Source organism: Netta rufina, assembly GCF_964035555.1.
Source record: "Netta rufina genome assembly, chromosome: 6".
NCBI lineage: Eukaryota > Metazoa > Chordata > Aves > Anseriformes > Anatidae > Netta > Netta rufina.
The window spans coordinates 36,526,201-36,551,200 of NC_140129.1; the positions used below are offsets into that span (position 1 = coordinate 36,526,201).

Genomic DNA, 25,000 nt, shown 5'->3' on the forward strand with positions numbered 1-25,000 from the left:
AGTAGTGTTAAGCTGCAGAAAACAGTATTTCCTTTGGCATTTCAGGCAGTTTCGAACCAATGTTTGAAACTCAAAACCAGTGCCAAGCCTAAACACATCTGGTTGATCCCAGGCCACAAATAGCACAGGAATGCCTTCAACACCTTCCAGAACTGCCATACTGAAAGCTTAATTCCAAAATAGAGCTGACAAAAAAATACTTGTCAGCATGATGCCACACGACAAAACTCAGCAAAGCATGATGCAACCGTGAGATATCCAGACATAACATATGGTGCAAGATTGGAATTAGGGAGGACCAATCACCAAACTTAGATTGCAGAAAGCAAAAAATAAAATCAAACATTGGTACGTTCAGCCAGATCTTTATTTTCGAAATGTCAGATTGCAAGCTTGGTGTCACTCAACCCAGCAGCAGTGCGATCCTGCAAGCGGGTGCAGTGCCAGTGGGTCACTACTTGGTGTTTTGTGCTATTTTCACACCTATAAAAATGCTGGTATTTGATGCTGGAGATGCAGAGCCCTGCTTATTGCTCAAGCCGATCTCTAGAAACTTGTCAGTGAAGTGGCCTGACTCCTCAGGCATATTTATCATACTTAGCTAGCGTGGCATGTGACCAGGACAGGAATAAACTTCACACGGGAGCCCTCCCATCCTGTCAGCTGGACAAGTGGGGTATTTTCCTAAACCTCGACGAAGGCAGTGCAGGGAGAGACAGAGAGACAGGAACCACGACGAGAGGTTTGGCCAAGGGAGTGCATTTCCAGCCATGCAAGAGGCGGACTGCAGGCAAGGAACCCCCAGGCAGGAGCTGGGGAGGCAGGAGACCATGGCAGGCGCTGAAGGAAATCCAGCTGGGAGCAGCCAAATGTTCCAAGCCCGCTGAAGGAGCTCGACTTCCAGGAAAACTCCTCTGTGGGTCTGATCTGCCTGCTCGCCCTTCACAGCCGCTGCCGGGGCTCGAGAGCAGAGGCAGGCAGAACGTGATTTCACCTCCAGAGTGAAGTTGTGAGGAGTGAATAGAGGGGAAGATGCTAATTTTTGTGCCCGACCTCGTCACAGCTACCCTCAAGTCCCACTGTGAAAGTTCACATTTAATAAGGTGTGATTAACGAATGCTCGAGGAAGCCAAAAACTGTGAGCTACGAAAGGAAGGGGGGATGTGGCAGGAAGGAAAATGCAGGAGAAACCGCAGAAAGAATAACCCAAGTGACAGGGAAATCGCTGGATGCCTGGAGATCGGAACCGCATTGCTTTCATGCCGGTGCCTTGCCCTCGCACACGTACAGCTTTGCTTGGGTTTTGCTTCTCTTTCAGTAAAATCGAAAAGTCGAGCTCTGTGTATTGAGTTATCGAGGTATTGCTTTTGTGATCTGTTTCCCAAATAGGCATTGCTGCCAGTTGCACCTGCTGGCCAAAGGGAAGCTCTGGGCTCTGAGCTGCACACCACCAGCAGCCAGGAGCCAGGAGGCGGCTGCCTTGTGACTCTGCACCACCTTGGTCACGGCGGGGAAATCCCAGCCTGAGCTCAGGAGATGTCAGCGCCACCCAGTCAGTTCCTCAAATTAGCCTAAAATCCCAAAGCAGACTTGACCTAAGCACTCGCCAAACCCCAGTGCTGTCCGCAAAAAGCCCAGCGGGGTGCACCAGGTTTGGGGCCTACACCCTTGCCCCACACAGCTCTCCTGCTGAGCCCACTTGGGGTCCTTCTGCCAGTGTTGTTACACTCAGTAATTACCAAGTGCTGCTAATTTGGGTCTTTTGTTTCTTGTAGACCTGTGCTTTGCCCCTGAACCTGTTTCCACCTCCTTCTCCTCACCGACCCTTTGCCCACGCTGTCCCAGTCCCTGCTGCTGACTTACTTTTCCCTAACATCCACAGGCTGACGCCTCGCCTTCTTCCAGTTCCCCACAGCGCTGCTCCTTCTCCGTTGCCTCACATTTCCCGATCTGCTGATTCATCCCTCACCCTCCTCGCCCCACACTTCGGGCTTTGCTCCAGCCAGCCCAGCACTTTTCCCTCCCTCGAACCGAAGCCATCTCAGCTGCTTCGTGTCCCACTGCCCGTGCCGTGCTCACCCCATCTGCCCGCTTCCCTCACCTACACACACGGCCATACCTCAGCGGTGCTCAGCATGCAGCTGTTACACTAATTGAAATAGGTTTCTCAATGGATCGGGTTTCCCAACATTTGCAAAAGAACTTTTTTTTTCCCCGTGTGCAAAACACGGTATTTTATCCACACAGAAGAAGTGCCTAATCCCTACAATGCATTAGGAGGCCATAAAATAAAGCTGCAGCGAGGTGTTTGACACCAAGGATGGGGAGAAGTCTGCGGCTGGAGGTGGACAAGGAGAAGTCCACCTCTGCAGGTACACCACAAGAGCGCTGTTGTGGAGTATCATAGCATCGGTGGAGCAGAGACGGGTCAAAAAGAAGCAGATTTGATCACCCTGTCCTCAAGGTTTCACCCAGTGCCACCTGGGATGACCTGTGCCGCCCACAGGGGATGGAGCTAGCAGAGCGTTACCCGAGGCAGCCCGTGGAGGGCTCATGAAACACGCCGGTGTCGTCGGGTGGATGCCTGATGTGCACACCACGTCTCGCAGGGAAACTAGGTGATAAATCAAATATCTGAAGGAAATGTTTGGACTTTTTACCATCTGCAGCGAGGTTCCCACAGGGGCTCATGCTCAATTTACGGAGGGGGAAATTATAACTAATCTGTTTCCAAAGTCTCTAAAATTACATTTCTCTTAAAGAAAAAAAAAAAAAAAAAAAACAACACCTCTAGCAGCAAGTATCTCTCAATCTTCCTGAGCTAAAAGCATTTGACTGAAAGGCTACACATTTCCCTTCTGCAGTGGTGTAAAAGTCATGCGACATCAGATCACAAACTGTCACCAATCCCGGACTAAATATCACCAATCCTTTGCCCGAAGCACAGGGGTCTTTTTTTCGGAGGGAGGGGGCCAAAGAGAAATCTCACTCTTTGGAGGCAAGGAGGAAACATTTTTGTGACAGCTTGTTTTTATTTTTTAAAGGCGGTTCTTTGAAGCTGCTTGGGGCTTTGGATGTTAGATGTGGTCCCAATGGAGGTGGATTAGCGGCCAGAGCACAGCAAAGCGGTCAAAGGTGCAAGATAAATGCAATTTATATATAATTGCTCAAGCTGCACCTGTTCTGTTTTGAATAGGAGACCTTGTCTACACAAGCACTGAATATATCCCCCCTTTTTTTTTCTTTATTTCTTTATTTGAGTATAAAATGGGGAATTCTAAACTTGCATTGGAGTAAAGCAAGAAAAAATAACCTTTAAATACCATGTAAATTTTTTATGAATCAAGCTCTAAATAAAGAAAACTCCTGAGCTGGGAATTCAAAATACTAGCCAGAGAGAGCTGATTTGCTACCAGGCTCAAGAACAATATTTAGTTTACAGAATCAATCTGGAAATAAAACTAGTGCTTGCATCAGCATGAAAGCTACAAAAATAAAAAAGAGGTCTTAATAAAATATACAGTGGAAAAGGAAAGGATGAAAGCACCAGCACAGCTATGAGGCCCTCGGCAGCCCACACAAGTAATAAAATAGAATATGATGTAATATAGAACAACAATGAAAGGATTTAAAATTTCTAGGTAGGATTCTGAAAAACCGTTTCCAGGTTTTGTTGTGGAACAGGCAGGCTGCGAGTTCCCTTGTGAAGCTCCGACAAAGCCCTCGCTGGGGTACAGCAGGCAGGGCCGTGGCGCTGCAGGACAGATGCCAGCCTTCACCTTACCCCTGAATCAGCCCAGCCACGGGACTCTTGTCTCCTCTCCAGAAGCCAGGGCGTTATTTCTGGACATCCAGGTGCTGCTGTTTGCTCTCCTGATCACCCACCACTACAGTTTTCCCTGCTGAGCAGCCTGCACGAGGCTGGGGTTACACGCACGTGGATGAAGCAGCGTGTGCTCAGCTGATTTCAGCGTGTCCAGTGCTAGGACAGGTTTGTGAGGCTCCCCAGGGAAATAATTTGAGCAGTGATTTCCTGGGCACCCACCGTGCTCCGCACCCTAATCACAGCAGTGCGTCACCTCGTTCTAGTAAGACGGGATCTTGCGAGTCTCAAACTCTAAAATGGACGTGTAACTTCCCTTTAAATTAAAGGGCATCCCAAAATTAACCGGGCAGAATTTGGTCCTGCAGCAAGCACCGGCCTCTATGCTAAATTGCAAATCAAGCAGAAGCGGTGCAATTCCCGCACTGCAGTGCCACAATAAATCTTCCTTCTCCGCGTGAAGTTAGAAGCTAGTGCAGAATACTGCTAATCCTGCATAAATTACAAACTACAGATTACAAAATTCAGACTTTTTTTCCAGAGAGAAGGCAGGCACGGTGTACAGGGGCGATCACAGAGAGCTCCTTGATCTGCGGCCACGTGGTCCTGTCAAAAACTCTTGGGCTGACAAAAAGCACTCATCAAACCCTTACCCTTCTTTTTGCTTGGCAAGGAAACTCAGCTCCACCACAGCACCTACAACACTCCCATTTTCTCTTTTACAAGAGCTGGTTAGCACATCATGAAGGCAGCTCATGTAGTTTTACAGGTCACTATTTCTTTTTGCTCCAAAGAACCTCTCAGGGGTAAATCTTTAGGAATGTGGACTTCTCCACCTAACTCCCTTAACCCACAGCAGTGGTTGAAAGAGGTATGTGGTCCACAAAAAGCGGTGACAAAAAAAGATCTAATTGCTCAAATGTCAGATAAAAGAAGATCTAAAAAAGCATACAGATTTTTAACATGGGAAAAAGGACATCATTGTAAACAACACCCACTGCTTGTGCTTTTCCAGGAAAGACAGGAAGTGCTCCGATTCCTCCTAAAATATATTTTAATGAAGTAACAGCGGACCACGATCAGCTGGTCAGAAAGCAGCAGCATGCTCAGAAGAAAAGCTTTTTCACCTTATTAAGTTCCAAAAAGTTGACTGAAAAATCTGGGCCTCCTCTCGCAACGACCCCAAAAGCAGAAGATGATATCACTTTCAGTTTGGTTCCTTCCATTGAATGCAGGCTGCAGTTTTGCACGTTATTAATGCAATCGCAAGCTTTTTCCACAACTATCAAATGAATTTGAAATTCACTTAAGATTCAGGCTAAACCTTTAGCGAAAGTCCCAGTACCGTGTGCTTCCTGAAGGCTGTGAATGAGTTATGGAGGCTAGCCCAGCCAAGGTCTGCAGAGCTCCCAACCACCTCCATCTAACGTTAGCATGATGTGTGGGGCCTCAAGAAAGGCAAATGCGTCCTTACTAATACTTCACACTTTATATAGCAGGTTCCATCGGAGGATTTCAGCCTGCATGAATTAAGACTTACAACACCCCGGAGAGGTAGGCTGGTATCATTTCCCTCTATTTCAAAGAGAGATGAAGGTGAGAGAAAAATGAAGCAATTTGCTCAAATTCACAGAGGAAGTCTGTGGCAAGGCAGGCAAGAAGTCAGATCTCTCAGCCTCAGCGCCTGTGCCTTTGCCACAAGCCCATCCTTCCTGCCTCTGAATGCCACGCGAGAGCTCGATGATGTACTGTAGCTCTAGAGCATTAGATGTGACACCACATACACGTTCTGGATCATAAGGCTGAGTCCCATAAAATTGACGGACATACACTGAAGAAGCCAAAAGGGGCAGAAAGAAGAGAGGGAAGAGTTCCTGCGTCGTAGCTGTGTGATGTTTTTCGAGGCAGTAGGATCCTGTGCTACTTAAGGACCAGAACATATTTTTGCTTTTACAAATGCAGTTTATTTTGCAAATCAAGGTGATTGCACACATTTCAGCTTGTCAAATTTTCAGCCTTTCAACCATATGTCTGTCGACCTTATGGACTACCAACTTTATGGGATTCAACCATATGTCCAGATCCCAATATATATGAAGGCCAGTTCTAACATAAGAGCTTTACGGTAGTAGTGTAGTAAACCATAATGTTTGCAGATGGCTGTAATAAAATCATTCAGGAGAGGAAAGGTGCAGGGACGTAAAGCCTTCAAAGCTTCTTCTACAGAATAAACAATTTGATCTGAATAATGTAGTGGGAAGCACATTCCACCAATGAACTAGCTGATCTAGTCCAAAACGTTGCTTTTAATTTTCTTTCCTAATCCCACGTGTATTTTAACTTCCTTTTTTATTTTCCTGTGTGGGATTAGCTTAAAATTTGGAAGAAAAGTATAAGAAGGAAAAATAACAAAGTAAAGAATTTTTTAAAGGCGCAGTCCACTTCTGAACTGTAAATTTTTCATATGTGAAATGCCAAATGGCTATGCGCAGCCTGGAAGATGTATTAATAGAGAGGTATAGGGTTTTTACTGTCACATGGTGAGACTGAAGGATGATGTGACTTGCTTCATTTCCTGAAGCTGGACTCAGCTTTCAAAGTTAAGGAAAGTTTCCTCCTGAGTAAGCTTTTTCTAACTCTAGGAAGTTGAGTTTGGTTTATGTACTGCTGCACAATAATTCACGTGATAATTCACATTCCCTTTGTACAGCATAACTTGATATCTCTATTATTTGGGGAGCTCCGGTCCTGTTTTCCCCGAACTGAAACAGGTCTCCCTTGGAGAGCTCTCCACTTCTGGGCTCATTCCTGTCCTGGCTGACAGCGGGGAAGGGAGCAGTGTCTGCAGTGAGAACCACGGCCAGCACAGGTGTGATGGTGGAGTCTTTCTCAAACCAAAATATTTTCTAAGCTGACAATTTGCAGTGAGCCTTGGCAAGTTTCCTTTAACTAGACAAAATCAGTTCCTACTTGGGAAGGACAGAAACCTTTCCCCGAGCATTAACTGAGAAGTGAAAAAACGAAATGCAACCTGCCTCTGCTGCTGGCCTGCCAAATCACAGCGAGAGCAACCTCTGCGATCTGTTTGCTTTCAGATAGCTCAGCCGGAGTGAGTTCTCGCGCCGCTAATGTCAGTGGAAATTTTCTATTGGATTAAATGGCCCAGGGTCTGATAGTGTCTAAGAAACAAGAAATACGCTGTCACTCTTCCTTCCCCTGCCAGACTCATGTTGACCAAGATGTACTATTTTTGTCTGAGTATTAGGGCCTGCCTGATATGAAGTGTGAACGTGTGAGACCTCGCCCTGAGAGATGCTGAGCACCGCGATGGCCGCTGCATTCACACCTGGCAAGATTCACCCCCAAGTATAGGGCCTTTTTTTTTTTCTAATTTTATGTGAGCTGAAAAAACATCAGAACCAAAAAATCCAACAATCCCTCGCTAAGAAAAAAAAATAGAAAGTTGAACACATCTCGCCTGTTGAAAGGCTCAGCATATGCCAACCTTTACGTCACACGAGTGCAGGCATTAAATGCAGTGAAGAGCGTATGTGGCACGCAGCGCAGCCGTACCTGTGTGCTCGTATTTGTGTCGCAGCAGGGAACTGCTCTTCTGGAATGTCTTGTCACATAAGTCACACGCGTACATGCCGCTCTCCGTCTTCTTGATCTTCTTTCGGGACAGACAGGAGTCAGAGTCTGTCATGTCGTCGAGGCCGGACATGTAGTCTGGGGTTCCATCAAGCAATTCTCCCTGCAAGAGAACCACCCGTCAGTGACACCCACATCCACAGCCGCACCTTCGTGTGCAGGAAACACCCAGCGAAACCTAAAATAACGCCTGGGGTTACTCATGGCCTCTCCTCGCTTAGGACCCTATCACGGTGATAAAACTACAGCTGATGGAAGCTGTGGGCATAATAAGGAGCCTCAAACGCCTCTGTCTTGAAACAGCTTCAAAAACTTTCAGTCTTTGAGCACCCATCAATAGCATGATTAACATAAGCAAGGAGTATTTATCATATAGGTACTCGATATTTTCAGAGAGAGGAAAATGCAAAGTGGAGGCTCTTCGTGGACAATAAAATAATATTTTACAGGGGGAGGTGTAAGCAACAGCTGAGAGATCATTCCTTTCAAAACATTGAAACTTGGATATATTCTGTATCTGTAGAAAGGTTTTAATTGAATTTTATATTTAGGTACAAATGTTATTATTATGCAATCCATTTAAATGTATGTCTCCCGACTAAAGGCCTCAAGCTATATTTTTATATTTAATTTTGTAATTTGAAATAGGGAATATTAATAACACTTTTTATCAATGTTCTATCTATGTTAAAACAGCCTTCAGCATTAAGCAATAATGAATGTGGATCAGTAAATTATTAAATTTCTTGATATTTATTTTGTCTTGATCCAAAGAGAGTGCAAACTTGCATGATAACATACATTTCCATTCGCTATCACACAGTTCAGTTTTCTTAGACTAGGTTTGCACTAATTAATATTAGAGAAGATTAAATAGGCTTAAATACATTTACAAAGAGGGCAGATGTACTGTAAATTGGAATAGTGGAACAGCTGTTATGGAGGTGCAGTGCTATTTATGCTCCTATTGTGCAAAGAGGGATTACAGTCTGTAATGTAAAACCATACCTGATTTTCACATTTGAAACAATAAAACATTTACTAGTCAGTAAAATTACTAATAGACTATAATAGGACATAGGGGAACATGCACAAATGTAAAAAAAAATATATTAATCTATAATCAGTTAATCTCATTTAACTAAATTCTGTACATTATATCTGAATACACCCAGCAAAAAGCTATAAAAGTAGGTGACTTTCTGTAGAGCAGCTCTTTGCTATAGGCACGCAAGCAGCAAAATCCTCTACAACTCTTGTATGGTCTCTGGGACCACCTGAGAAAAGAAGCAAAGGTTGCAGCCAGGCAAGACGTGTTGACCCACATCAGGTGTCCACAGAAAGACTGTGTTTGTAATTAAGGGTCCTAGCTGCTACCTCTCCAATTTCACTTAATCTCTGTTGTTTTTTTTTGTTTAGTTGTTGTTGTTGTCGTCGTTTTTTTTTTTTTTTTTCCTGAAGCTTCTCCAGATGCCCAGCAGGGATTTGAGGACTGGTAGTCTGGGAGCAGCGCTGGGTGGGCTGATGGAAGAGGCTGTGCTGAAGCAGCACGTCAGAGTGTCTCATGCCCTCCGACATTCATGAGCAGGCAGAAAGCCTTTCCTGTGCACAGTGGGTGAGCCATGCCCTCAAAAACATGCAGTAGGAAACTTTCGAGACTTTCAATGGGATATGGCTGTTAGGAGGCCAAACAGACCTCTGCTTAGAGGGCTATGGCTTTGTGTCCAGATGTGGGGGTGATGCCCAAAGTTTCCTGCAGTTCCTTTTCCTCATGGGTTACGCTCACTGTGAGGGAAGCCCGGCAGAGGCTGATTTCCCTCAAAAGTTTTTTTCTGTTTATCTGCAGGATGGGATTTTTCATGGACAGAATTATTTAGACACGATTGCGATAAGGAACGACTGACCTCTTAACAGAATAAAGACATAAGCATTACATCCACTCAAAGGTATTGATACTGCTTCTGAAACCAAGTGAAGGTCTGGTTATTTCAATTTCTCTTCCTACCCCACAGCATTTTCACAAGTTCAGACTAAAACAAACTTGCTTCTTTTGTTGGAAATCATTAATATAACCTCAGGCTTTTTCTTCTGTAGCAGGACATATCACAAACTACTACATTCTATCCTTTCAAAAGAAATCGGTCACAACAATTTACCTGAAATCCTTGTTTCCGCTGGTACTTTCTCCTTTGCTGCATATCAGCAAAAGTAGCTGCTCCAGTTGGGTAAGTATAGGCCATATGTGGTAGGAAGCTCATCTGATCTAGTCCTGGGTATGGTCGCAGCCCAGGAATACTGGTCTGGACTGGTGGCATAAAAGTGGCTGGGGGAAATGCGCTTTGTGGTGGAAGTGTTGTGTATAAAGGTTTGGCACTAAATGGGTTCATACCAAATACTGGGTTAGTGCTTTTATCCAGATTATTTGAATTAGAAAACTCCTTCTTGATAAAAGTCAAGTTCAGTGGCTCATCTGAGTTTTCAGATGATGAAGAAACATTGTTGTGTTCTAAATTTACACTATTAGATTTCGTTTTGTTCTTTGTGGCTATAATACTTTTGGGTTCCTTCATTTGTTTTGGTAAAGACAAGTCCAAAGGCTCAGCCTGAAGCTCCTCAGAAGAGAAACTGTTTGGAGTGTAAGAACTACTGTGGGAGTTTTTAGAAGATGTGGAAGAAAGATTTAAAGGAGAAGGAGTATTGCTCCTAGAGTGGTCCAATTTATCAACTGGTTTAATATTGGTAAAATGAGGAGGTTTTGTTAGCCTGAGAGGAGTATCACAATTAGTAACACTGTTATGGAGTTCAGCGATAGATGGTGACGTTATAGAGTCCACAGGCTTTATTGGAGATCTGGCTGACAACGAGTCTTTAGTGGGAGCGTTGTTGGTGGCAGCCAGCACCACCTTGGCACTGGTCCTTTCCAGTGATGGTGACCTGGAACTTGAATACTGGTAGACTTTTCTTTGCTCAAACCATTCCTTCACAAATTCCTGAGGAAGGCCAACAGCAATGGAAATTTTCAGTAGTTCATCAGAGTTGGGTTCCATATTCATAGCATAATATGCTTTAAGTACAGACATGTGGTCCTTGTATGGGTTGATGGGGCTAGTCATTCCTTTCTCAGAAAGTACTGATGACAGCAAGAGGGTTTGCTTATCAAACACTCCAGGTTTGTTGGGAACCATGTTCTCGTGCGGCTGAAGGACTGCCTTGATTTCCTCGTTCATTTTACACAGGTAACGCTCATGCTGATGCAACGGAATGGGACCAGGAAAGCTTTCTTTACAGAACTGGCATGAAAATGGAGTGGATACGTTATGGTTCTCTATCATCTTATCTTCAGTTACCAGGTCTATTAGGGTTCGCAGCTTCTCTTTTTTAATGTTATTGAGCTGCCTCCTCGAGTCTGTGGTTAAGCTCTGGAGGCAAGCTTTGGCTTCATTGACTTTCTCTAATGTATAGTCAATAATACTTTTAGTGGCACCATTATGACTTACTACTGGAAGACCCACGGGGGGAATATTGGGGGAGGTAACTCCTTGTTCCTCTGCTTGGGAGCATGAATCCTTCATGTGATAAACCTTCAACTTGGAGATCTCTTCAGCCTTGCAGTCCATTTTCTGCCTGGAAACCGTGTTGTCCACAATCTGTAGGACCTTCTGCACCTCACTTAAATTACTGCCTACTGCAGGAAACCCAAGCAATGGTGCTTCCATCCCTACACCTAAGTGCTGCATTGGACTTTGAGCAGAAGTGTGAACTCCTAAGGGGCTGGTTGCTCCAAGTCCACCATTCAAAAAAGGACTAGTTGTTGCACTAAACCCATGTGAGGCCATAAGAACCTTATATTCATTGAAATCTAGTGGTTCTGTTTTAATTTTCAGTAGGCCTGTTTGTTCAGACATACTAAGTGGTTTGCCATTCTCCAGCTTGTTTCTCAGCTGTGTAATGGCTGAATTAGTAGGAGAGGAAGATACAGAATTAGGAGAAGAACCCGTCTTGATATTGTTTCTCATTCTGCCATTTACAGAGATTAAGCCAATACACTTCTTGCTGCTGATGTGCGAACTGTAGGAGCCAGAATGGGAGAAACGTTTCTTGCAGTTTGGACACTCATATGGTTTTTCACCTAAAATGATAATTAAAACCAAATGTTAATTATCATTGTTGCTATGATGATTGCAAGTGATCACATTTGTTATCAAACTGATCATCTAGGTATCCACTAATTAATAGCGAGGAGAATGTCAGCCCTGAGAATATGGCCACATACCACCATTACTTTACCCTCCTCTTTCTACAGGTTTTGAGGTCAGTTTGGACCCACAGTTTCCAGCCTGGCAATAGCCACCAAGGTGTGAGCTTGGCTACCAACCAACTATCACAGTGACAAGTAAGTGCCCTGTGACTAAGGCAGTCAAATCAAATCTAGACTGTTCAAATTTGATGTGTTTATTCTCTTTTTTTTTCTTTCTTTTTTTTTTTCTTTTTTTTTCTTTTTTTTTTTTTTTTTCTGTTTCTTTCTTTTTCTTTCAGAAAGGAATTGAGTTGCACTAAAAATGAGTGTGTTATGAGAAACTGAGTCCTGATGTTTACACGGGCACGTAGTGACAGGACAAGGGGGAATGGTTTTAAACTAAAAGTGGGAAGATTTAGATTAGTGGTTAGGAGGATATTCTTCACTCAGAGGGTGGTGAGGCACTGGAACAAGCTGCCCAAAGAAGCTGTGAATGCCTCATCCCTGGAGGTGTTCAAGGCCAGGCTGGATGGGGCTTTGGGCCCCGTCTGAGAGTATCCTCCTTATCTGAGAGTATTTCTGGGGTCTTTTTGGTATGAAAAACACACTGGACTCTTCAAGATCCAACTGAACAGAAATGAGTGAATGGTTCTGAACTCAAACTGCCGAATAAACAATCTGTATTATTTACAAAAAGCTTTACTATTTCCAAATCTTTCAGCAAGACCCTGGTATTAATAGCATGATAAATGAGGATGACTCAGATATCACTTATGAAATACCTTGGTAGCTCCAAGAAGCCAGACGCAGAACTGTGTAAATTTTAAGCAGTCTTTAAAACTCAGCTAATTAAACAAAATGCAAATGAGCACACCAGCACCTCCGCTACTCACCACTGTGAATTCGCAGGTGTTCCTTCAGATGGTGTTTATATTTGAAGGCCTTGCCACACTCAGTGCATTTGAACTTGCGATTGCCTGCTCCTTGGGTCAGCATTTGGTGCTGGGAGAAAAAAAGACACTGACGTGAATTTTATGCAAGAGAAACCATGAATTTCAAGCTTAAAAACAAAAACAAAATTAATGTGGCTCTGAATTTATCAAGCAGACCAAAAGGTCTGCATGTACATTTATTTGTCTCATCAGTGTTGCAATAAAAATCAAAATGTTGGCAGTAAACCGAAACAAATGAGAAAGTACTTTCACATGAGCATTCGATATTTGCTTTAGAATTATTTCCTAAGTCTCTCATCAGAAATGTGTTGCTTTAAGGTATCTTACGATGAGAGAAACTGTTTTATAAGAAGATTTGTGGCTCTTAATATTCCTAGCAGATCCTGAACATGTGGGGCTCCGCTTGTTTAAAAATTCTGTTTACTGCGTGTGTAGAAAAGACAGAAACACTGCCGTTAGTGGCATTTCGCGTAAGATTTAATTCATTATCGAGCAGAAGAGACTGTGTCTTCAGCATGAGCTGCTGCTGGAAATTTTTTTTTAAACCACAGACCAGCAGGACAGACTTCAGCTACCTTCCATGCCATGCTGTCCCCAGCGCTGTTTGGAGGGGCAAGAGAGGTTGGAAAGTTAAGAGCAGCATAAAGACATAATCAAAGGCAGCTGACCTTTTTTGCAACATGCAAGAAAAGCCTGGCGACTTTGAATTTGGAGGGGAAAAATAATAATAATCATGATAATAATGCAGCCATCCGCTCTGGATGCTCAAGGTAGGAGGTCAGCCTTTTGCAGGCAGCGTCGACACAAAAGCCTATTGCAGGAGAAGGAGGGGGGGGGGAAAAGGGGAGAAAGAAAAAAAAAAAAAAAAAAAAAGGCAGCGCCGAAACGGTATGACAACTGCGAGGGTGTGCTGCCTCTTCCCACATTCCTGGCGAGACAGATGGTGTTACATGGGACACAGGGAGGTTTGTTCAAACAGCAGCAACCTTCAAAGATCAAGCAGAGCCCAGCCCGCCGCGCGCCATTGAGGGACCCGCGCTCATATGTTGCTGAGTTGCATAAACAAACAGCAACAGCTGTTTTGTCTCCCCCCATCGCCCTCCGAGGACTACTATAAACTTTAGTTGTGCCACTGTTAATATGATACAATCATTTTAATTTACTAATTGTAAATGCCATGAGCAAATGAGGGGACTTTTCAACACCAAAGCTACCATTCATAATGCGCCAGCACAAGCACGCTCTCGCATGTGAAATTTCAGGCAGTTACGTTGGATAAATACTGAAGCTTTTTTTTTTTTTTTTTTCCCCCGGTGTTTTTAATGATATGAAGCAAAAGGAGGGAAAAGAAAAAAGAAAAAAGAAAAGAAAAAAACTTACAGTAGATTGTAAGAAAAAATACATATGTGAAAATGTGTTTGTCTACCAGAAATGCCACGGAAAGGAAAGAATACAAGAAACTGTTCCACAATCATTTATATTGATTTGAGATCAAGGAAAAGATACGGTTCTCTTAAAAATGCTATTTGCAGAATCGCGTGATTAGAAGATGTGTGTTTGCCTAACTGAATTTACCTTACACTGAAAAAAAAAACTACCAAGAGAAATACAGCTGATTATGATTTGCAGTTTTTTAAGGAAAATAAATACGGCATAAAGCCTTTATAATTTGACACAATGCACACACATCTATTTATTTAAGTTTTAAACACGCCATTTGAGTTTCCATTACAACCCTCCATAATACTGGTTTTCTGAAGTAATTCTCTAGCGAGGACAGGAGTACTTTTTCCTATGGCACGCAGTTTTGTGGCACAGGTCTCCTGCCAGTCTGTTCAGGAGCACTAAGGAAGCTCAGTCACCTGTTTGAGACGCAGCATTTCCTTAAATGCAGCCCTGATATAATATTACATGCATCACATCGAGGAAAAACTGCTTTGATTTATTGCAGATATGCTGCTGGGATACACAAACGATAGCGCATGCATGTGTTAGTGGCACAATCACAAATGATAGCCTATGTGTACAGGAGGAAGAGTTATTCTAAAAATGTGCAATTATATTTAATGAACGATTATACCAAATACGTATAATTTCGTGTGATTGAAAAGGTTACTCAAAAAGTAATGAAAAAATATTGGTGGATCTTTTAGTATGTCTTTGAGCTCCTATTTGCAAAACTGCAAAGTAAAACTAGGTGAAAAATGGAATTAAAATTGCTGAGATGTTTAATAATGTATAATTAAAATGCTACAGTTTCATTCACTTTTTGAGGAACATAAAAACGAAACTAAAGTCAAGTTAAAGTGCAAATAAAATTTCTAAATTAGAAATTAACACACTCATTCGATCGTGAACATAAGACTATTAAATCATATTAGAAGAGACCATCAAAAAATCATTTAGACCTCAATTAAAGCTATTACCATTAAAAGATCTGCATCTTCAAAATGCCATGAAAAATTAATAATGATTGCCAATCAAAGCAATATCGTTTCTCTAAGGGGTTATTACAGAAAGAAATCACTTAAAGCCAGCCCCCCACCTGATCTGTCCCTGGCTTGTGTGTCACCATATGCCGCTCGAGCTGGGTGCGGTAGGCAAACGTGTAGCTACAGAGAGGGCACGAGAAGTTCTCCTCGTTCTTCTCGTGGCGGTACTTGATGTGCTCCTTGAGGGACGTCAGGCGCTTGTAGCCCCGGTCGCAGTAGGGGCAGGTCAGCAGTTGGGCGAAGGCATCTGGAGTTCCAGGTGGCAGGTCTGCGCCCCGGGACGGGGGGAGAGAGGCAGGCCAAAAGGTCAGCGAGGCAATGGCAGCTAATGGGCTTACTGCCCGGGCTGGTATGAGAGGAATCGCTGCAATCTGCTGCCCGACGGGGACGGCGCTTCCAACCGGCCGCCAAACGCACCGGCCCCGTGCGCGCCCCGGCACCCGCCGCGGACCCCACGTGGAAATGGGCACCCGACCTCACTCCTCGTGTGGCTGGGGAGCTGAGGGATGCTGTTCTCCATCACCTGCCCATCCACATCCCGGCTCCAGCTTGGTGTGCTACATCCGCCATTGACCAAATCCTCCTTAGGGACAGTTTTCCCATTATTTATCAAGGAATTGCAGAACCGCGGGCCGGAAACCCCGTATTTTTTTGCGTTAAAACTCGATACTTCCCGAACTCACACCCAGAGTGGCAGCCGTCCTCCCCTTTAAAGTAAGCTCTAAATCAAGCTCTTCAGTTCATCCGCAAAATAATACAAATTTGCTGACTAAAACATCACAATACACTAAAATTACAGCCCCAATCTTTGCTCATGAAATTCCATGCCGCTGCAGCTGTTCTTCAATTTTTAAGGTAAACACCCAGGCATGTAGTGCATTTATAATTGCAACAGCTGCAAGAGGTCAGGATACTGGCTAAAAATGAATTACAGCCTCACCGTTTTCTTCTTGCCCATTGGCCTCTGGAGTGCCAAGGCGAGACAGTTCCTCGGGGGCTTCGGGGTAAATAATGGCTGTGTCGCTGCGCTGCAGGTACTCTGCTATGCTGACTGCATGCCCATCTCCTTCCTCCAGTTTCCTTTTGGCAAAATATTCCTCAAAGTCCGACGTGCAATTTGCATTCTTAACTAAAACGAGAGAAGAGGAGAAGAAGGGGGTTTGAGTACATCCTGCCCGAGAGCACCAGCTGGCGAGCTGAGCTGGCGTGCATGCTGGAGCCGCAAGGCTGGGGCTGGGGCTGGATCCTTGCTCTCATCGGTCTTGCTCCAGCTCCCAGTAAAATTAATGCTGGCTTTCTACCGGCTGGGATGGGAGTAAGGCTGGGTGGTTAAATTACCAGGAACATGGGCTGTATGGGGCAGCAAGAGAAGTTTTGGTAATGCAGGTAATACTTCATCTAGGGAACCTCTTGGGGTTCCTGGGGGACCCACAGCTCTCAGCATGAACACACCATGACTAACAGGGCTGAGCTCAGCTGCCCTCAAATCCTCTCAACCCCAGCAAGTACAGCCTCGAGACAGCTCCTGCAATGGAGACGGTATTTGCAGGTGGTAAAGACCATAACCACTTATCCTTCGTGAGAAGTCCTACCTCCACCTGCATGCCCGTGGTGGGCACACCAAGAGACCAGCTCCTGTGAAAACTCACAAAATCTTCCTTTTTTTTTTTTTTTTTTTTTTTTTCCTTCGAAAATTAGTCTCTGGGCAATTTATAGTGGAAGAATAGGTTGTTTTAAAAAATGTATTGCTTCATAGATTTTCACAAATAGAACCACATGTTTTAGACCAGAACTGGGATTCTGAGCCTAAAACCACTTTTACAGTCTGTACAAGAGTTTTCCTTCTTTTCCTCAAATGTTAACCAAATTTTTTATTGTCCGTGCAATGTCCATGAAACATAATATATTCCCAACCAAAAAGCATCCTGTTACTAAAAATATGCTTTTCTCCTCCATGTATGAACACTGCATACAGGAAAAATATTAAAAACTCTGGGATGCTATAGACAAATATTACTATAATTACACCAGAAAATAAAAGAACTGATCGTTTTCCTTTTTCTTTCCTTTTTTTTTTTTTTTTTCCTTTCTTTTTATTTTTTTTTCCATTATTATTATTATTATTATTTTTTATTAACAAGTTTTGGAAGACAGTTGGTGGCAGGGAATTTAAGATACTTGGTTTTAACTGACCATAAATGAAAAGAATGGCTTATGATTGACTACATTTTTAATGTATTTGTCCTTAGGTGAAATAAGAAAATGAGGCACAGCGATGAACTATTCTACAGTTCATGTAAAAGTAAAATATTAAATGTCTTGACTCTGCCCTTGCTTATGTCAGAGAGCAACAGAGAGTAAGTTCATGGAAATCAAAGGGGGTTCTGTGAAAAGGAAAGCAGAATCAGGCCCTAGAGAGTTACACTGGTTTGTAACCACTGGAAGTGGGACAACAAACAGTCCCTTAGTGTTTGGAAATGAGTAATGCTTTGCCTCAGTTTCCTACAAAAATGCAAGGTGATAGTTGCTGTCAAAGTGAGATGTGGCCTCTGACTGTGGCACAAGTGGAAATCTGAAAGAGCCTGATTTGAAGTGCTGATCTTGCTGTCATTGATAAAAGCAGATTATCAGTTGATATTCAGATATTCAGCTATGCAAACCTCATCCCTTTAGCCGATAAGATCAAATCCTCTGGCTGAGACAAATATGCCCTTTTTGTCATATGGGCAGAGCAGCTTCTCAAATACTCCGCAGTATTTTAGTGACAGCGACCAAATGGCGTAGTTCATGGGACTGCATTTGCGGAAGGAAACTTCTGTTCCTATCGCAGGGCTTTTATAGGGAATCAGTACAACAACCAGTTCTCCTCTCTTGGTCCTTCTGTAGCTCTTGTGATCATTTTGATTAGCATGAGAAATGGTATCTCTTTTTTATTTTTTTTTTTTGGCCAAGAAACTTCTAGAGAAGGGGGGTTGCATGTAGAGCGAGCAGGACCTACCCTGCCTCCATTTTGTTGCTGTGAGAGAAACGTAACAAAATGGCGGTTTCTGAAGTGCACCTCAGGCACAAGGGTGTCAGACTGTGTTTTTAACTTTGATTTTATCAGGGAAAAAAAAAAAAAAAAAAAAAAAAAAGCAGAGATATTACTCTTTAAGTCAAAACCCTCACTTTTTATTCCCTTACTACACCTCGTCCCTTACTATGCCTTACAATTGGTGTAAGACCACCTGGCCTAATGCTACCCCATCTCTGCTCCTTCCCTTGGCTCAGCACTAATCCAAGGAAAACAAGTTAATTTCTTGCCCAATTCAGTCTGTGACCAGCAAATGCTACCTGTGAAGCAGGGGGAGAGAGCTGTCCTCCAGAGAAGAGATATGGGAGCAGAAAGAGGAAAGGGTGGGAGGAACTTGCCCGGGTCCCATCCTGCAGGCAGACTGCATGGTTTTGGAGCTTGTGACTATGTTTACAGGGTAGAAATTCAAGGCCTGAGTTGATATTGGGGACTTCAGCCCTGAACTTGACCCCAGCTCAAGTAGGAAGGTTCTCCTTTCCCAGTCCCCTAGTCTTTCTGGAGTCTGCTGTAATATTACTGGCCTTGGCTTCCTAATTCTCTGCGTTATTTGGCTCCTACGTCTGTGCATGCAACCCAGGAGCTAAAACAAATGTTTATGTCTACATTATAACCCCCCCAAAACACGGGGATTTAGTGGAAAAGTTGACAGATCCTTAACTGAAACAATACCACCAGTGCTGCAGCATTGCCGATTAGCATAAATCGCAAAAGGTGACCATGTGTGTCTGGTGTCTCACAAGCTACGCTGCTGACAATTCAGACATCACTGGAAGCTCACCCAGTGTTACTCAAAAGGCTCATCTGATAGCCATTAGGTCTCTCGCTCAAATTCTGGGGGAAAGGCTTACTTCCCCCCAAGCCCTAATTTGTTTTCCATGCATAAAGTCATGTTCCCAGATTCTTCGTGGACTGACACTGCACACACATTGCACATCCCCTCCTGTGAGTCAAGAATTTCAGCAAGATCTGCACTGGGTGACCTCACCCAATAAGTCTTTTTTTAATTAATTATTGGAGCCTGGAGAGCAGAACTGTTTTCAGCTCCAGAGGCTGATGTGGCCATGTCACATAAAAATAAAACGCATTAAGGAAAGCTATCTTTGGAGGTATTTAGGACCTTTCAAGATAAAGTGAGAGAGAGGTTCAAGGAGTTTGGGAGACCAGTTATTTTGTGTGGGAACTCGTCCTGCGAGATGGTGATAGCTGCCCTTAATCGCAAACAAAGCTAATAAAACCACAGCCTTCATTAGCCAGGAAGTGAGAGGCCCCCATTGGTACACACAGATTACAGTCTGAAAACGGCCTGTCCTCCAACCTGCCAAGTTTTACTTCTGTTTTCCTCCCCCCAAGGGTTTTTCTTCCTTTCTTTAAATTATATTAAGAAATCTTTATTCAAAGCTTGTCAGATGTTAGCAATCGAAACTGGGAATTTCTTTGTCTTTGTTTACAGTGAATTTGTCAATCTATTTTCTGCAAACATCCCAGTTGCAATAACCACAACAGGTACAGTAAAATAAACCATGGGAATTTATCCATTCACATATTAAAAATGACTTAGACCGAACATCATTTTGTCAAGTAATCATTTCAGAAATTCCCAGAAATATTTACAAATTAATTTAGCAGGACCAAGACTAGCATTTTCACTCTAATGGTCACTTTTGCTTTTTCACTATAAAGCCTCTGCAGCTCATTATAAAAATGCAGCTGATTAATGTATGGATAACAAGATTTCTTTTTTAAGTACCTCTAGGAAGTGGCCATCCTGACAATAGCAGAATAATTTAATAATGGAGGCTTTTATTTTAGCTTTTTTTTTTTTTTTTCCCTCTCTGCTAATGACATTCTGCGATGAATTTGATACTAAAAATACACTACAGTTGTTGCATGCACCTTCAGCAACTTTGTGGTTGGATGTCTGTGAATGAGACTGAAATTTTATTCTCTATTTCTGTGTTCAACCCAGGTTGTGAAGCACCACGAGATAATGTGTTCCAGTGTTAGTGTTCCAGTTTCAGGAGGGAGAAGGATGTTTTATTAAACAAGAGTGATCACCCTAGACCATCCAGGAGGGCTTGTGTTAGTCTGAAGGAAGCCCCAAATGGCTTTCTTGGACACTAGGAGGTCCTGGACATCAGAACCTCAAATAATTTATTAAACATGTGTGTCTAATCCCCTTAGTTCCTGCAGGAAAAAATTGGGGACAGACACTCAAGACAGGCCTAGAGCCTGGGGTGAGGCTGAAGAAGAAAACTTTGAGCATTTCCCAGGCTAGTCAGGAAGAATTTCCAACAACTCTTCCCTTTCCTCCTTCAGTGTTGGCTGGGGCACCTCACCAGGAAGTCTGGGGAGTGTTGCCCCGTTGAATACTCTGCAGGAAGGATGCTGCAGCTCCTAACAGTCACCTGGCATCTCTCACTCAAAGTGAAAAAGACTGGCAAAGACACTTGGTTTTTCAGATGATGTAGTATGACTACACAATCAGGCATCGCTCTGAAGAGACACTGGAGACTGCAGACATTACAGAAATATGTCCAACCCAAGACACCCCGACACCTCTCTCCACTGAAATAGCTGTCTCTGAATGTGCCTGTGATAAAAGATTTTAATGGAGCACTAGCAGAGCATTAGACAACTCTTTATGGTTATTTGAGCAAGCTGCTCATTGCAGCAATCAGCAGTTTGAGCAAAGAGAAGTCTGTGACTTTTGCAGACGATATTTGGGGGCAGGTCTGCTTCTGCTGGATGCAACGTCCAGGGGAACTTTTGCATATTAAATACAGAGCACCTAGAGTGCTCCCAGAAACATGAGTTTGCAGTGCACCAAGCCAGGTAGGGGGAACCCTTCTCCTTCCCTCCAGAAGTTTGGTTTCAGAAGAGGCTGGACAACCCTCGGCCCTGGACCTGCTGAAGGGCTGTGCAGCAGGGCTGTGGCCCTGGCCGGATGCCGTGAGGCCAAAGTCGAACATGCAGAAGAGACCATCAGATACTGGAAGGGAAGGGGCTAAGAGGACAGAAAGTTTTCCCCCTTGAGCAGACCACATCACAAGTATGAAAGAGTCAAGGCCTGTTATGGTAAGGAAAATACGTGCAAAGGAAGTCACACGGCCTGATAGGGGACCTCAGAGGCTCTGGTAATGGTAATTCAGATAACCATCAAGTCTTATTTCTGAATCAGACATCTTTTAAAGTCCTGTTTCTCCAAGTGCTAAGAACAATTTGTCACTTTATTAAAATCCCTTGGAAAAAAAAATCTATTAAAATGTGTGTGTACCCAGTTCTGTTCAGCAACAGCGTTAAGTACGTATGCATTGATAAGCTGTGCCTCAGTCCCACTCTCCTTTCATGCATAATAAGTCTAATGGATGAAAAAAACAGTGACATGGTTTTACTTTCCTATTATTTTCCCCCTCAAGAATTATAAAGTAAATTTCTCGTGTTACTTAATAAGAACATTGGGGTTTTATGTGGGTGTTAGCAACATTAGGAAAGTGTGAGTAATAAAGTCCTTGCAATACTTAGGTACCACATTTTACAGTAATATTTCTAGAGGACATTACCTATGAACTGAACCTGCTAATGGAATGAATAGAAATGTACTTATACTAGAAAACTCTCTACTTTTAACCTTGTAGACCAGGCCTATCTGCAGCATCTTAAACTGCAATTCAGACAACACGCAAAAGAAACGTTGGGTGATGTATGGAATTCAGCCGTGCTGAGGATAGAGGAGGGCCTTGTGGCCTTAGGAAAAAACATGGTAAACCCCTGAATTCATTTGGATTAAAAAATAGTAACAGAAACCTTTTGCTGTTTTGCTCAGCTACAGAAAAAAAAAGAGATGGCTCAGAGATGATGCCTGCTAAATATCTCTGTCCCCTTTCTTGTTCCACAAAATGTATTGATTTCTAAGAAGAGGGGAAAGAAAGAGATGTGGAAAGTGGAAAAAAAAAGAAAAGAAAAAAAAAAAAGAAAAAAAAAAAGAAAAGAAGAAAAACAGATTAGCCAGAAACATAATAATCTCATAAATATGCATTTAAATAGTGTGTGTCTGTGTATCTATGTAAGGGGTTTATGCGTGTCTTTCTGAAAAGATGTTTCCGTCTCTGAAGTAGCTTACTCTGTGCACCATGCGAATCTGGGGTTGCCAGGAAGAGTGCACCCCATCCTCATTATCAAGCTCTTTGTACAGTCTCTCTCATTAAAAGACTCCTGTATCCTGGGCCTGCTACTTTAAACTATACTGTATTTACCCTCGCTGGGAAAACATCTCCTCATGCTGCTGCAAACTATTAGCTTACAAGGATGCAGTTAAAATGTGTTATGGGCTGAAACGTTGCAGGGCATGGGAGGGGTAGCAAGGGCTCTCACCAAGCCAGTGTCTCACTCTACCGTTGAGATCAAATTGCAGAAAAATAAATTAAAAGTAAGAGAATTATGTAAATGTTTCCCAGTTGTTAAACTGCAAACAAGAAAATTTGTTTTGTCACTTCTCTTCATGCACAGCTAATTCAAAATGATACAGAACAAAAGTGACGGTCAGATAACCCAACACCTTACCTGTACCATTGTTTCCAGTGGTCTGAATTGCGGCTTCAGGCCCCATAGTGTCATAATCTTCCTTCATTTCTTCTGTGAAATAAGCATGCACACTTTTAGCATTTGCACATTATGGAACTGCTCACAAAGCTAGCAAGCACATTGCAGGAATGGGGAAGATTTGTCTAAAGGAAGCAGAGAAAAGGGCTGTTGTGGCCCTCTATACAATGGCTTTGTTCTGGCAACTGAATGAATTCAGCAGTGCTGGACGGACAAGAACTTATTTACTTTAAACATTACAGCAAGTGGTGGAAAACAGAACTATTTGTTCGGAGTAAATGAAGGGCTTTTCCCAATATCAAATCGAATAAGCACCCCGGTGATAAAAAAGGGATTTTTTTTTATTTTTTTCACATTTAAAAGAAGTAATCAGTTAACAGACACTGAAAGATCTGTACCTGGAAGAAACAGCAAATACAAAAGGAAGACAGAAGATCTTATATCTCTCTTTCTATCTATCGCCACACAGATCTTTTGAGTTGTCATCGTCATTTTAACCTCATTCGACGTGAGGCATTTATTAATATCAAGTGGCGCAGAAATGTAACAAATTTTCAACTGTGGGCAGCTCCTGTCTGCCCATACGATTTGTTTGCATCTTCCGTGCACTCTCTGTGCACTGACAAAGTCTGCCTTTATGGCCATAAATTGGGTTAATTCACATGCAAATGAGCACGATATGTATAGAATTATTTGCTACATATTTATCATGGATCCGTTTAGTTTCTGTGAAACTGAGGGGTTCAGAGTATGTTTAAAATAGCAGTAATAAGAGGCTGAATGCAGCTCCATCACTGCTTATTTTCATGGATGTTTCAGCCTGCCTTGAAGTGCCTGTCAAACTTGGTTTCTTGCTGCTAATTTGTTAGTTCATGTGCAACAGGTATTCACACATACAGCTCGGTCAAGATTTAACCTTCCAAAGGATTTTCACAGGCAGAAATAAATATACAGAACTTTCCTTTCTCGCCTTTTCAGCTTCTCCCGAATGCCATCCTTTCGTTATTTGAAGACATGCACAAACATTTTTTTTTTTTTTTTAAGTGAAAGCATTGAGTTTTTGAGATTTAAGTGAAGAATCTGCTGGAGTCTTCCATTTAGCTGTGTTTGTAAGAAATGAAATGCCAAAAGGCCCCCAGAAATGGTTCAACAATGACAAAAAAAAAAAAAAAAAAAAAAAAAAAAAAGGAGAATTTCCCAGAAATGAACACAAATCGATGATGATTCAGGAAGATGGATGCTGGTTAGCCAATCAAATGATAGGCCAGCAAGAAGATCAAAGCGTGCTATTAAAATCTTATTGATACGCAAAGCACTAAAATTCTTATTCCTCATTTTTGTGATAAAGATTTTGATGAGGCCAGGAACTGGCCCAGTATTAATCCATTTCCATGACAATGATTTGACTAAAGATAGGCGAATAATATAAACAGAGCACATTCTCAGTTCATTCCTAAATTTGTAATCTTGTAGTATTCTTCAGATGTCACATTCTACAAGTAATTAGTTGGTAGAATAACAGGTTCTAATTGTATCATTCTAATCAAAACTAAAGCACAGAATGACTTAATTCAGAGCTTTACAACCAGCGTACAATACTGTGGTATAAATATACATGTTTATGGCTTTGAAGCTTAAAAAAAAAAAAAAAAAAAATTAATGAAAGCTCTTAAGTTAAAATATGCAGGTACAAACAGATGCTAAATTTGTACAAAAGCATAGAATATGCAGACCAGATGAAAAATATTTGTTTAAACTGTACAGCAGACAAGCCAGCCTTGATTCTTTTCCCAGATCTGGCATTCTGCCTCTCTACGGATCATTTTCACAGGGATATCTTGCGTCCAAAACATTTAGGAGTTCAATATGTATTAATAAAATGTTGTCAATTATGATAATTGATCTGCTGGGCTCGTCTCGCATCTGATATTTTTATTGCAGCCTACCAGAAATTTTAATCAAGGTACAGTATTTCTGAGAAGTTCGGTGTTAGATATAAATATAGTTATTGTGATTTTCTTCCTTGATCATCTCATGTGATTTCTGGTAGTAAGGAGTCACAAGTATCAGAAGTTTTCCATCTGAGGGCACGTCAACCCAGTCAGCAAGGGGAAAACAGTTAACAGCCTTTTTTTTTTTTTTTTTTTTTTTGCATAATAGTGGTAATGTTCA

General features: G+C 42.6%; 1 protein-coding gene across 4 annotated transcripts in view; it reads right to left on the reverse strand.

The window, feature by feature from the left end:
* Positions 1-25,000, reverse strand: part of ZEB2 (zinc finger E-box binding homeobox 2) — a 111,585-nt gene that overhangs the window by 2,723 nt on the left and 83,862 nt on the right. For 3 of the 4 annotated variants that reach the window (XM_084289321.1, XM_084289322.1, XM_084289324.1), the window contains exons 4-9: positions 22,790-22,861; positions 16,097-16,285; positions 15,210-15,424; positions 12,605-12,713; positions 9,631-11,603; positions 7,397-7,577 (exon numbers count right to left, since the gene is read on the reverse strand). In XM_084289321.1, coding sequence (XP_084145447.1) covers positions 7,397-7,577; positions 9,631-11,603; positions 12,605-12,713; positions 15,210-15,424; positions 16,097-16,285; positions 22,790-22,861 — 2,739 coding nt within the window. The remainder of the gene's footprint in view (positions 1-7,396; positions 7,578-9,630; positions 11,604-12,604; positions 12,714-15,209; positions 15,425-16,096; positions 16,286-22,789; positions 22,862-25,000) is intronic. The other variant, XM_084289323.1, reaches the window with a different exon arrangement.